General features: G+C 40.8%; 2 protein-coding genes across 3 annotated transcripts; one reads left to right on the forward strand and one right to left on the reverse strand.

Moving 5' to 3' along the window:
- Window positions 1–746: 746 nt before the first annotated feature.
- On the forward strand, window positions 747–2,503 carry LOC149106783 (trace amine-associated receptor 9-like). The gene has a single exon (XM_089298484.1). The coding sequence runs from the start codon at window positions 778–780 to the stop codon at window positions 1,804–1,806; it is 1,029 nt and encodes a 342-aa protein (XP_089154610.1). The 5' UTR covers window positions 747–777; the 3' UTR covers window positions 1,807–2,503.
- Window positions 2,497–10,634, reverse strand: LOC110061553 (tolloid-like protein 2). Of its 2 annotated transcripts, none has more exons than XM_089298467.1 (6): window positions 10,469–10,634; window positions 8,289–8,327; window positions 7,581–7,961; window positions 6,744–7,127; window positions 5,811–6,155; window positions 2,497–3,392 (listed from the first exon to the last, which is right to left on the reverse strand). In XM_089298467.1, exons 1-6 carry the CDS (start codon window positions 10,491–10,493, stop codon window positions 3,190–3,192), a joined length of 1,377 nt encoding a protein of 458 aa, XP_089154593.1. In that variant the 5' UTR covers window positions 10,494–10,634; the 3' UTR covers window positions 2,497–3,189. The 2 variants fall into 2 exon arrangements, with proteins under 2 accessions (XP_089154593.1, XP_089154592.1); XM_089298466.1 differs by having other exon boundaries at window positions 7,581–7,964.
- Between the last annotated feature and the right edge of the window lie 3,103 nt (window positions 10,635–13,737).

Consider the following 13,737-nt stretch of genomic DNA (forward strand, 5'->3'; position numbering starts at 1 on the left):
CGATCTAGAAGGTTTTCAATCTGGAGAGAGATGCGTCAGGTAACCCTTCATTCTTTAGTAGAAAAAATTGTATTTTATGTTAAATCTTGAACCCGGGTATACAATACTGTATAGTGAATTTGATGATCGACATCGGTGTTCATCTTTCAGCTAGAGTATGCGTTCACTGTTATAGCATCATATGCATGTTTTTGTTATATTTCGCTCAATTCATTTCAAACTAACTTACCAAGAGAGTTAGAAGTTAGTCGTTGCAAGTACCTCTTTCATCATGTTTCAATAGTTGGTCTTACTTTCATATCTACAACTGTTTTTCAGAAAGGTTTCGAGGAATCACACTTTTGGGCTTTGCCGTACGCAAATAACTAACAGCTTTTTAATTAGACGTGTTCTTTGACAAAAAATCCGATCGTCGTTGTAAACGCAACCCGGAGCTTGTGAGTTTTTTAATTTTCCGGCATTGCACGTAACATTTTCACTATTGAAGGTCTTGAAGTGTTGTTGTTCGATTATATTCAAGGCCAAAGAACATATGATTTTCATAAGTGGCTGCCAGAGTTTTTAGCATTTCAAAGAGGATTTCTCAGTATTTTCAAACGTAAGCACGCACAATAAAATTGCATACAAACGAAAAAAGGACTACCTCCATTTGTTTTTCATTGAAAGGAAAATAATGAAGTCTTTGTCTTGTTAATATAAAATTAATTAACGAAGTACTATTGCGTATATTATTACTTCTAAGGAAACAAAAAAGCTGTGACTACCGTGTGAACTAAGATGGGTCTGGGAGCGAGCCACTGTCGAGGAGTCTGGGCGCCAAGAGAAGTGTCACTTACCACTCTGTCCATAGCTGCGGTTTTCTGCTTTGTCACGGTTCCTGGTAATCTGCTGATTATTCTCTCTGTTCTTATGGATCCCAACAAGAATCTCCGACGCACTCCTTACATTCTACTCATTTTAAACCTGGCCATCACGGATCTGATCGTGGGTGCCACGGTGGAACCCCTGTCAATGTACACGCACTGGAATGAGGCGCATGGCCTGTCAATCAACTACTCGTGGCTGTCGCAGTTTGTCTATTTCATGTGTTGTACCGCCTCGCTTCTCAGCCTGTGCATTCTCACAATTGACCGGTATCTGGCGATTACCTCACCCATGTGGTACCGTGCTAACATGACAAACACACGCGTCCTACAAGCCTCCATCTTCATCTGGGTGTTGTCAATTTCTTGCAGCGGCGCACTGTTTGCCACTGGCTTCGTCACATACGCCTTTATCTTCGCCACTTTGACGCTAATCTGCGTGATTTTTATTTTGGCGTTCACCTATATTCGTATATTTCTGGCTGTAAAGCAGAAAGTCAAGGAGCTAAACAACTTGCATCAGAGCGATGCCGAACGGAAGAAAGCTCTGGAAAGAAACATGATGTGGGAAAGAAAGCTAACCAAAACCCATGTGACGATGCTGCTCGCCTTCCTGGTGTGCTATGGCCCTGCGTGTATCATGATTTATGTCATGAATACGTGCATCATTTGCAGCTGTGAGTTCATTCATTGGTTAAGAGACATGCACTTTGTGTTAATCACACTGAACTCATTGATCAATCCGTTTGTGTATGCTCTGAGACTGTCTTATTTTAGGGAGGCCATTACTCGCCTCATTCCCCGCAACATCTGCGGCAAACGCGGACTTGTGGAGCCTGATAGCGCGGACGTTACATCACCACGTGATCAACTTAATGTCACGCAATCTTCGCTGGTTGCTGCCTGCTTCCCATTCGAACAAGAACCCTCTGCATTTGGATGAGGACGCTAAGACGAGAAAGCGCTTAATAATATTGAGTAGTTGGTAATGAATCTAATTGCTGTAGTGGAATCATTGCCATGTTGCATTCTTGGACAAGAACAAATCACTACTACTACTACTACTAGTAATAAGACTACTTCAACAACCAGATAGCAAGAATAGCTACCCAGTGTACAGCCTTATATTGCTTGTAAAGTAGCATAATTAGTTTCCCTTTCCCTGGATATACCCAAGTTGGGGTGGGGGAAGGGGATTCCCCTCAATTTTTGGTGGGGGCTTGCAACGCTTCCTTTTTTCGACCCAAATGTGTTGTTTTCCATACCCTCTTTCAGATTTGACCCAACTCCAAAATTCGTTCACGTCTCTAATACATGACCTTAGCTAGCCATGATCGGCTTCCCCCAGCCTTCACATTTGAGAAGGGCTTCAATTTTCCAAATTTTAAGACCAAACCAACTCACCTATACCATTTGGTATCACACTTACACCCTCGGGCTCGACTTTAATTTCCCAGGGGAAGCAAGTCGGGAAAAACGACGCGCATGAACAGCTGATAGAATTTCCATGCACCATACTCAGCTGGATTAATCCCCATAAGGATAATGACACCTTAATTACATGGAAGAATGATAACTTGAGTGAAAACACTAAAGATATCCGCCTAAGTTACCAGAACTGTATTCAAAACTAGTGATCACTTATTCCTCGCCTTTATTTAACATATAAAACTCTGCGTAAAAAAAAAAATACAAATAGCAGAAACTGTATGCGCCCAGCCTGTGGTACAGTTTAGGTTTAGCGTTACTTAAAGATAAAAAAAAAAATGAATAATTTATAAATTGGTCATAAATCAATGCATATAGATAGGCCCTTTGCACGATTCGGTCACATGGTACAAAATCACACATGCTGGTGAGCAAGTTGCACAATGGGACTTCCAAAATAATGCCACTCGTATCAGTCCACCTGGACCTGCCTTTGTTTTGGAAGTCCCACTGCGGAACTTGCACACCAGCATGTGTGATTTTGTACCATGTGACCGGATCGTGCAAAGGGCCTATTTGATTAACTGATTAAAGAGCGAAGTTTGCAAAACTTTGTACAAAGTGCTTCGGGTATGCGCACTTTACAGTGTATGGTATGAACGTTTTGTACAGTCACGTGATGCATGATGACTGATTGAGTATATAACAATCATAGCACTATAAATCTAAATAAATTATTTACATGTTAGGGTTACACTACGCATTGCAACAAGTCTCAAGCCAAGCCGAAGTGTCCTCATTAATCTGTGCTTGATACCACCGATTCTTTAGCAAGTTGCCACATATCAAGCTTTGTTGTTGTAAGCCATCTCAAGCAAGGTTTTACGACAAAGCCAAACTAAAGTGTAGTGTTTCGTTCCTGTGAATGCATAACCTCAGTTTCAGTATCAGCACTTTCAGTTGTTATTTGACCAAAACCGAGCTCAGTTTCATGGCGAGACTTGCAGAGGCATCTGTAGCAGAACTTGGTAGCCACGCACAAAACGACTAGTGTAGATCCAACACAGATTCCTATAATCTTAAGAATGGCTGTAGTTGTCCCTGGGGAAAGATGTGGAAGGAGTTACGTCGAGTCGTCGAGTCTTTGCTTTGTTAATTAACAGTCCATTTCAGTCTTCCAAAATCTTCGTTGTACCTGTCGCTGTTTGGCATATCTTAAATTCTCTTTTGGTTTGAAGTTTTTATGATTTGAAATTATGTTTTCTACGCAAAAATTGATATGAGATACATCGCAATGGAGCTCTTTTATTTCAGGGAACTATGATATGAATATTTGAACTTTTATAGCGTTACGGGACCGATTCTTCGATCGAATAGCACTGCAGGTTGTTTCATAGTTATTAATTTCACTTAGGCCAGAATTTTGTGGGTTTTTCAAATCCTCTCCCCGCTCCCCCCACCCCACTACACCAAAGGAAGCGATAATGCCGTAGTAGGACGTAAGAATTATGCCATCTGATTAGTTAAGCAATAGACCACAAGTTTTTATGGTTCGTAGGCTGATAAACCACGCGCGATGTTGGAAGAACACGAGAGGAATTCGTAAAATTTACGAATTCTTCGAGTGTTCTGCCAACATCCCAAGTGGTTTATCATACCTCTAAACCATAGAAACTTGTGGTCTATTACTTTTATATAATAATTCAGAAGACACGCGAAATTTTCATAAGTTTACTGGCACAATAAACCATAGCTGATTGACCAATCAGAGCGCGCGCATTCATTTTATTATTATATAAATCTGAATAATAACTACTTAATAACCGAGAGTGAGGTCGTTACGGGAAAATCTCAAACTGAGGCCTTGCCGTATTGACCGAGCGATAGCGAGGCCAATACGGTAGGCCGAGGTTTGAGATTTTCCCGTAACGACCGAACGGTCGAGGTTAATAAGTTGTTTATTATATGGCCCATGAATTAAAGGAAAGAAAAAGTTATTCGAGTGGAAGTCGTCAATTTACATCCGGTGATGCGCGCGTTTACCGATTCGTTCATCGTCTCAAACTCAGGGCAAAACTACACAGTCAGTGAACTTCACCACTGTATTACGTATTTAGTAAAAATACACATTTCTTTACCGGAAAAGTGATTGTCACAGCCTCAAAAAGGTGTTTTAGTATCGTGGTGCCTCAAGTTGATGGGGGAGTTTTTCCGACTTTTGTGGCGAAACGTCAACGCACATGGAAGAGACAGAAAGTGCTTCAAAATAGTCCAAACGAACGGTCTTTCGGTGAAAGAAAATACTAATGCTTCAGAATGCACTGCTCAGAATAACCCGATCTTTGCATTCGCTTTCGACAACATATCTTCGCCTTCATCATTCTGGGATTTATGGATGAACTTTTCAAGCCTTGTGAACGTCTAGAACTTCTGCAGTTATTAGAAACACTGCTACCGACAGAAACCGCCCGATTGTTTACATCTAATGATCCTGGAAGCTGATTTACCCTTGCTTGTGTAAAGCGAGGGAATATATTTGATGAGAACTGTGACGGAGTTCAATATTTCTGTAATTGTTGTGACTAAGATGATATGTTATAAGTTTCTTCGTTGTGTTCTGCTCAGGATGCGTGACAGATCTGCCGATGGTGTTTTCCACTTAGCGATTTTAGCTTTACTTAAGACTCGGCAAACTTTGATTGTTTTTCCCTAGTGCCCGCCAAGGTTACCGGCTGGTAAGTCAAAAACGACTTCTATATAAATTTTGTTAAGGAGAACTCTCTAAACTTTTAGCTTCTTACTTTCTCTTACTGTTTTAAATCGGCTTTCATCGTTTCAATGCGCTTGAATTTTCAGAGCCGGGCTCTTCCTAATTTGCATAATCCGTAATCGGCCCGTGCGCATTACGGCTGCATAATGACCGTTCAGATCTCGCTCTTAGCCAGTCAGAGCGCGCGTTATATCGGCCACAAGCCAAAGCCATATAACAAGGCTAATTAATTTTGACAAAGCTTGTGCAAATGTTATCGCGAGACATTAAGACCATCTATACGAGGAAAATAATCCTCGGCTTACATAAGCCCTTTTTTTTTTCACAAGACGCGAACTTGCCGTATAAATGGCACATTTTAACCAGTTCACGTCTTACACAAGCCGCGGATAAAATAAGCTGCGGCTTGTTGTGTAAGACAAGGGTTTTGAGCTCGGCCTAAATAAGCCGCGCAAGACGCGAACTCACACTGCGCAAGCGCAAGTTTTTCCCGCGCTAGCGCGACAGTTCGCGCAATTCTGCGATTGCTATGAAAATCAACATAAAAGCGAGGCATTGGCTGCGGATAAGCCGTGAACCATTTATACGAGTACTTCGCGTCTTATATAAGCCGGGCTCGTATACATAGTCTATTTCGCGTCTTATGTAGGCCGCAGCTTGTGTATGTCGCAGATTATTTTCCTCGTATAAATGTCCCTATTGCGTGGACACATTAAGGACACGTTAGGTCTGACTTCATTCATACTCACTCCTTGTTTCGTAGCTTGCCTTGAAACCTGGATATTTTGTCTTCCCGCTTGACTTGAACTTAATGCGCAGGTCACTGCCCTCTAAGGTGATGAGAACTGGTTTCTCTGACCCACAATACCTTGTGCCGTCAATCTCCACATAGTCAGCAGTACATCCAGTGGAGAGAGATAGATTGAAGATATCGAATGCCAGTTCAATTTTGTAATCAGAATCCACATCAAACCGCCAGGTGCACTCAATTTCATCGTCATAATGGAGAGGGTAATTATAACTGGCCAAAGTTCCAGACAGTGACGTCAATGTGATACTCTTGATAGCCGCAGTGCAGGCGAATGGAGCTGGTACTGAAAAAAGATTAAAGATAAAATGATAAGTTTGAAAAGCAAAAATGCGTATTTGTTGCAAAACTGTAAAGTTGACGAAGTTGATGAAACTGTGACTGAGATTTAGTTTGGGTTACGTAGTAAAATGTTTTAAGTAGAAAAGTACCTTTTAAGTAATGGCTATCTGCGTTAAAAGGTGAATTAACCTGGCCTTATATAAATTTCTTGCTCATGTCAGAGATTTTAAATAATGCATTGATTCAAATGCAAACAAACAAAGTAACAAAAAAAGGAGAATACGAGTCCAAAGACCTCTCGAAGCTCCCAGGTGCTTTAGCTCGGTCCAGATAAGAGATCATTCAAACATCCTTTGCCAACAGGTTTCTCTGTTGTCCTCTGTCAGTAGAAACGGGCTCATGGTTTGGCTGGTCCGGTTTCAGACCACACCGTAAATAGCGAAACTAAAATTTCAACTATGATTGTTATGATTTTAAAAATCACTGCAATTATATAGTTTTACATGTTGCAGGAAGATTGTTTTCCATGGCGAATAAATATCTTAACTTTTCAGAAACACCCAATTTCTAGATTAGATTATTTGTCTCTTACGTCGGTTCACTGCTTCATAAACAGCATCGAAACCAGGTGCGTGATAACTGGACCCTGACATCCTGCTAGAGTCGAGATGAACACGGAGATAGCGACCGCTGGAAAACACCGAGGGCTCGAACTCCTCGCCGCAGAATTTGTTGAGCAAATCACTCGTTGAATTCCACCCATCCCAAATATACAGAAATGAATAAGAACAAGAACGATCCAACTTAAGGGACTTCATTCTAAGCTTCACGTAGTGTCCTTCAGGTACTGTGATCACCCATGTGCACTTTATGCCAGCGGGAAAGTCACTCGGGAACAACGGCGAGAAAATTCTTCCTGTCTCGCTTGTCAGAGAGATGACTTGGTTTTGTGGGCCTCTGCATAACCCCACCACAGCTAGAAAATGTAAAAAGGAGAGATAGGTTAACACACTTGACGTGTCATGTGATTCATTCTCGTCTGATTGAAAGAAGCCTTTAATGCCCGCTTGAAAACTGTTGTTCTTGAATCAGTCGGTGTGAAATATATCCGAGGAATTGGTTAGTTAAGCTGAACGAGATTTTGTGTTGATGAATAAGACAGCAATTTGTAACAGCTGCACATGTTGCACGCACTAGGGTTAACAGTTCACTTAATGAAGAGGAAGGACTACAGTCGCTTCCTTTTCTCTCCCCGTGTCCAAGTCGCGTTTCAATGGATTGAGTTCATGAATATTTGGCTATAATTTGTCATGCCTCTTTAACTATTTCTCATCGAGCAAAACAACTGCTCCTTGTTTACGCGACCAGGTTCAAATTCTAGCATGATATAGGGTACATAACCTAATGATTGGGAGTCTGAAAACCTTACATTGCTTAACAGCCTCAAACACAGCATATATCTCTGCCTTGTGGTCATTTGAATATTGTAGCTGAACCCAGAGGTGACGATCGCTGGAAAAGAGAGTTACCAATTCGTCTTTCCCCAGTCCACACAAAGATTCAAAAGCCTCACTAGTAGAATTCGGGCCATCGCGGATTTGAAGAGTAGAATTTTTGCAAGCACGATCCAAATACCAAAACGCTATGATTCGTAACTTTACGACATGTCCCTCTGGTACGGTTATGATCCATGTTATACACTTCACGTCGTCTGAAGGCACTGAAGAATTCAAGACGTGATCGAGCGTTCCCGTTTTTTCAGTCAGGCGAACAATTTCGTTTGCTCCTGGAGTATTGCATTGTCCCATTGCTGCTGAAACAACAACAAAAATAACTGCTATTGACTCTTCAACTGCGATTACGGCTGCCTCTGAAAACTCCCAGTGTGTTTGGCTTTCGTTAGAAAAGCGAAAGTCTTGGTGAGCGGTGACGACTCAAAAGCCGGTACTCTCACTCACTCCTTACCAGACTTACATCGCGCAGACAGCAAGACAAGGAAGAACGCCTGTGGCCTAGGGTGGTTCAAGTATGAGGCTAAACAAGGTATGTTTTTAAAAGATATCTGCTAAAACTAAGATATAAGCAAAGTAAATAAAAAACAGCAGATTGAAGCACGATTCTACAATATTGATTTTACCTTTAGCTATCACCAGTGCCTTGAGCAGCAGACAAAATCCTGAATGATGATAAAGAAGCAATCGAATGTTATTGCAATTAGCTAAAATCAGCCAATCAGAACGCTTTATTACCTGGTCCAAGTATAACGCTTTATTACCTGCATGGTCCAAGTATTGAGCAGTCTGGATCTCGTGAACTGGCCCCCAGACTGGGTGGGGTGAAAAAGAAAAGAGGTGGGGGTTCTATTGTAGCACTGCCCACAAGGGAGCCATTTGGCTGTTTGGATCGTCTAAATTTGAATTTAGTGCTATTTTGTCTGTATAAATTTTCTTGAGAATTTAAATTCTGTTTTCACGAGCGTGCAAAGAGATTCAGATTGTCGATTTAGTATTGTTTTGTCAGTAGGTAATTTCCTGTAGGTACTATTCAAAATTCATTGTACAATAAGGTTTGTATGTTTGCAAAGGAGCTACATTACCTGCAAAAATTTTGGGACGTTAAAATTTCGGACACTTTTTATCGCATTTCGGTCAAATTTCGAACAAAAATGTTGGACACTTTGCTGAAACATGGCTAAAGTAAATTTACGCCATCAAATACTATTTAGACTGAAACAACATCTGTGAAAATAATAGTTTTTCTGCACTTTCAAGGTTTTCGAGATACACCGACGACAAAATAACTCAAATTTTATCAAGTCGTTACGGATCTCAAGCAATGTCTCAGCTGCTGGAGTTCGCTCCATAAAGGAAACTAAAATTAAGCTATTTCAATGTTTTATTCCGTATTGTAAATGTTTCAGATATTATTGTTTTCCATTGTTTGGTGATACACGTATCTTCACAAGTGAATAGATGAAAGATCATATAATTGAACTGCGGAGAAAGATATGAAGACATGATTAGTCATCGCAGTTATACACAGCTTAAGCAGTTGTGAAATTAAAGCCTAAAAAATTCAGGCTTGAAGGGGATTCGAACCCATCACCTCTACTATACCGATGCAGTGCTCTAGCAACTAGCAAGCCAGCTATCAAGCCAGCTGGGAGCTGGTCACGTTGTGAGTTCGTACAGAAGCATATCCCCATGAACAAGGTGATGTGCTTCTGGCTCGTAATGTACCCGTGGACTGATGGTGAAGATACAAGTGAATATATGAAAGATCATATATTTGAACTGCAGAGAAAGATATGAAGACATGATTGATCATCGCAGTTATATACACAACTTAAGCAGTTAAATTAAAGCCTGAAAAACAAAACAAAACAAAACAAAACAAACAAACAAACAAACAAACAAACAAACAAAAAAATCAGGATTGAACAGGACGCACAACTGCTTAAGTTGTGCATGGGTGTATAACTGCGATGGTCAATCATGTTTTCATATACACATCTTCAGTTTGCATGTCTTTGGATAAACATATGCACAACAGGATTTTACACAAGCTCCGAGCTGAAGGGTAGTGCTTTTTCCCATTTTGCCCTTGGGGTTAAGTCGAACTTCTAAAAAACCCCTCTAAATGTTTAATCATGTCCTTCGGATATCCTCGTGATTCCTATTACGAATTCCCTGCCCGGCAAGGACAAGAAAATGGTTCTTTCTGCCTGCATGAGAAGGCGGTGATATGAGCAGGATTCTTGTTATTTTTCCACTGAAGAAAAGTTAAATCCAAAACGTTTTAATCTTTTTTTTACTTTTTTTTGACACTTTTGTTACTTTACCTAACAACACTTGCATGATTACCATTTACACCGAGAGTGCAATTATGAAAACCACACGAAATCAGAGTCCAACTAATCATTTGTCGCCTCGAAAACCAAATAGTTCGAAAAAGAATCAAGCGTGTGTTTATATTCATGTTTCAGGCTCCCAACATTCAACCAATGTGCGTGAAATTTGATGAAAATATGACACGCAATTTAAACAAACGCGTTCAGGCAATTTCCATCAACAGCCGCTCTACTGTTTAAGTGAAATGCGAATAAAAGACATGCAAATGAAACGAATATTTCTTTCCGTAGAATGGACACGCGAGCTGTGAGATGATATCGGGCCAACATTTTCTTCTTTCACGGTTTGTTAAAAATGTCGATATATATTACACGACAAGGTGAGAACTGATCTACTTTGAAATTCGTAATGATAAACATTTCTTTCAATATATGCTCATGTGATTCTTTAAAACGCATTTACTCACCGCAAAAATAGTGAAAAAGAAACATCCCCAGTGATAACAATGCAGTGAAGCTGCAAGTATATCAACGGCCCTTCGCTGTTAAAAATTATGTTTATCGGAGACCTCTGGCTTTCATGTTTTCCAGCTGGTGTATTATCAATTTAAACACATAATGCATAAATTAGCAGGTTTTCCTTTTGCTGTCTATTTTACTGATTAATATTCAGAAGAACGCATTTTCATCTGCTTAAAATTTGTTTTCTCTTCTGGAAACATGACAGATTGTTTAAAAGCTCTCATACTCTGGCACGTCATTTTCACGACATAGCAGCTTGCCATTCAGTGCCGTGTTTTATATGTTTTGTTTCTATATGGGGGACTGTATTTTCGCGGCTATTTTGTATGTTTGTTTGTTTTGTATGCTTCATTAGTATGGAGAAACCAATTACTTCAAAAGGAAACAAAAGAGTTAATAGATGATGACTCTCAAGACATCTTTTGTACCGTTTATGTTTATGCTACTCATTTGCCCTAAGTGGCGAACATTTTATAGTCATCGGGACCAGAAATGTCGTGAATATTTTGATGGGAAATTTCTACAACACCACTGAAAAATTGAATTTTAACCCTCGGCAATTTTGCAGAGGAAATTTCCGCCCATGAAAAAAATAAAATAAAAAATAAATACCTCTTACTAACCATTTTCGAGGTCCGTACTGTAAGTTACGGACCGAATATTTTCCCCTTCGATTTATGGTCCAAGCGCGAAGCGCGCGGGTCATTGATCGAAGGGGAAGAAAAGAGGATCCATAACTTACAGTACGGACCGAGAAGACGATGTTAGTAAGATATTTATTATATCTCTACTGTGTGCCTGACGGGCTCGGAAACAATTTCTATTCACCAACTTTAAATTTTAGCGGGCCGTACAGGAGAGTACGACCCGCTAAATTGACCAATCACAGCGCGCGTACTAACTCAGTGAGAGATATAATAAAAAGGATTCTTGGAAGCCGACCGCCTCGACTATGTTGCAGGTGGTTCAAACTTTTTTATTACGCGCGTTTATTTCGCACATGCCAAATAACACGCCTGATCGCGAGTACCACCTTGATTACCAGATGGATTTGAGTTCGTTGATCCTCCACGTCTTGTAAATAGCCGACTAGTCAGCATCCAACCAGTTTGGACTTTTAACGAGTTTTCAGTTCTATTTGCAACATTTGTGTCTTCGTTGATAGCGTCCCCAATTAGCACAGCAGTGCAAATAACCCGGGAGTACTCCCAGAAAAATAGGGGGGGGGGGGATGTGCCGTCCGCTTCCCCAAACCCTTACCCTATTTATGACCGAAATCTGCAATATTCCCTACCCTGCTGTTTATGGCCTGACCAAAAATTCGAAACGCTATTTACGACCTTTGGCTTTTTCTTAAAACATACCCTTATCAAGGCTAGAGTGCAAAACCATACCCTATTTATGACCAAAATGGCCAAAATCAGCTAAAATCGATACCCTTTTTATGACCAAAACAACTGAAAAACCACTCTTTGGAGCTGCACATACCTATATAGCCCGTATAAGGGAGCCCCCCCCCCCCCCACGGGAAAATACCATGAGATTTATTTATTTTATTTCTTTATTTCATTATCTATTGTAGGCCCGGTTCAGACGCCGTACTTCACATGAGCCGAATCGAATTCAATGAGATTAAGTTCATGTGAAGTACGGCGTCTGAATCAATTCAAAACGGCTGATTGAATCGGCTCAGCCGTTAACGTTCTTCACGCTTGGCTCAGTTGTGAATAACGGCTGTGGACGGGCTTTGATTCAGACGCCAATCTTCACGGAAGAAGCCGATCTATATGTGCAGTTTGTGTTTTCCTGTTTTCGTGTGCAAACTTGTTGCCACAGTGCCACCTTGGTAAACAGCATCAAAATTAATGTGTATTCGTCATAGTTTTCGTGCTTGTGTTTGAATTACGTGTAGACATTGCATTTGTGAATTGACCTGAATATTTGAGTTGGGCTTTTTGCCTAAGTTGTGTGTTGTATTTCATGGCATACAAAAAGGTTGGCAGTTGAAATTTTATGTTGAAATTAAGTTCATGTGAAAGTACGACATCTGAACTAGTTTATCAGTTGTCTTCTTGAACTGATTACGTGTAAATAGATTAATCCAGTTTGCCTCATTCTGCTCCTTTCTTACATTTTTCACAGGACGGCTTGCATGGATGCTGTTCACAGTGAAACTTGTATTAAGCGGACCCCACATTAAGTGGACGCCCTCTACTGATTAAGTGAACACCAGCTTGAGTCCCAAAATTGTCTTCCTACATTTACTGTATAATAAACCTGCATTCAGTGGACTTCAGTGGACGTGGACACCAATATTAAGCCATTTTGTTGCACAAAACCTGCAATAAGGGGACACTTCAAGGGCTTTTTAGTTCTAAAAACTCAGCTCAGACTAAGAGCCTGTTTACAAGGAGGGCGGGTTATCGTAGCAAGCACTCAGACATTTCCTCTTTTTTCCTTCATCGTGTTTACAAGGCAACTAGGGTTACCCGGGTAGGTGGGATACCCTATCTGCGTGCTAGGGTTACCCTTTACCCCTTGTAAACACTCCAGGTAGGGTTAACCCGCCTACCCGGGTTTACTTTCTAATTGTTTTCAGACCCTTTGAGTGTAACCGCGCATTAAGTTGTCCCGGCTTATAGGGTTATCCTACCTGTCAAATTTTGCCTGTAAACCCGGGCTATCTTTTGCCCTCCAGCTAGGGTTAACCCGCTTGCTAGGGTAACTCTCCCTCCTTGTAAACAGACCCTAACATTGCTCAACGATATCGTTTCAAAGCTAAGTAGATTATTCCAGATTGATGCATTGACTGACTGAACATTGCGCTATGAGCAGTCTTTGATCTTACACTGTGTTGCAGTGAGTTACAAAAGGGTTAATAATTAACGATTATTGCACAATACGTTAGAACCTGCTTAGAGCGGATACCCCGTATTAAGCGGACACTAGCGAGGGTCCCAAGTGTGTCCACTTAATACAGGTTTCACTGTACTATGTTTACGGGAGTTCAGCATGTATCAGCGCCGATCGAAATGCACTTTATTTACTATTGAATTTAGTTAAGCTGGAATTGAAATCGGCGTGTGAATCAATTCAGCCGGTATAAATTAATTTGGGTCGGCCTATATTCGAATTCGAGTCGGCTCATGTGAAGTATGGCGTCTGAACCGGGCCTAAGTAAAACACGACGATGACGGCAACGAGAACGGCGTCA

Source organism: Orbicella faveolata, unplaced genomic scaffold, assembly GCF_042242905.1.
Source record: "Orbicella faveolata isolate gen_17 unplaced genomic scaffold, um_ofav_v1 contig_3, whole genome shotgun sequence".
Taxonomy (NCBI): domain Eukaryota; kingdom Metazoa; phylum Cnidaria; class Anthozoa; order Scleractinia; family Merulinidae; genus Orbicella; species Orbicella faveolata.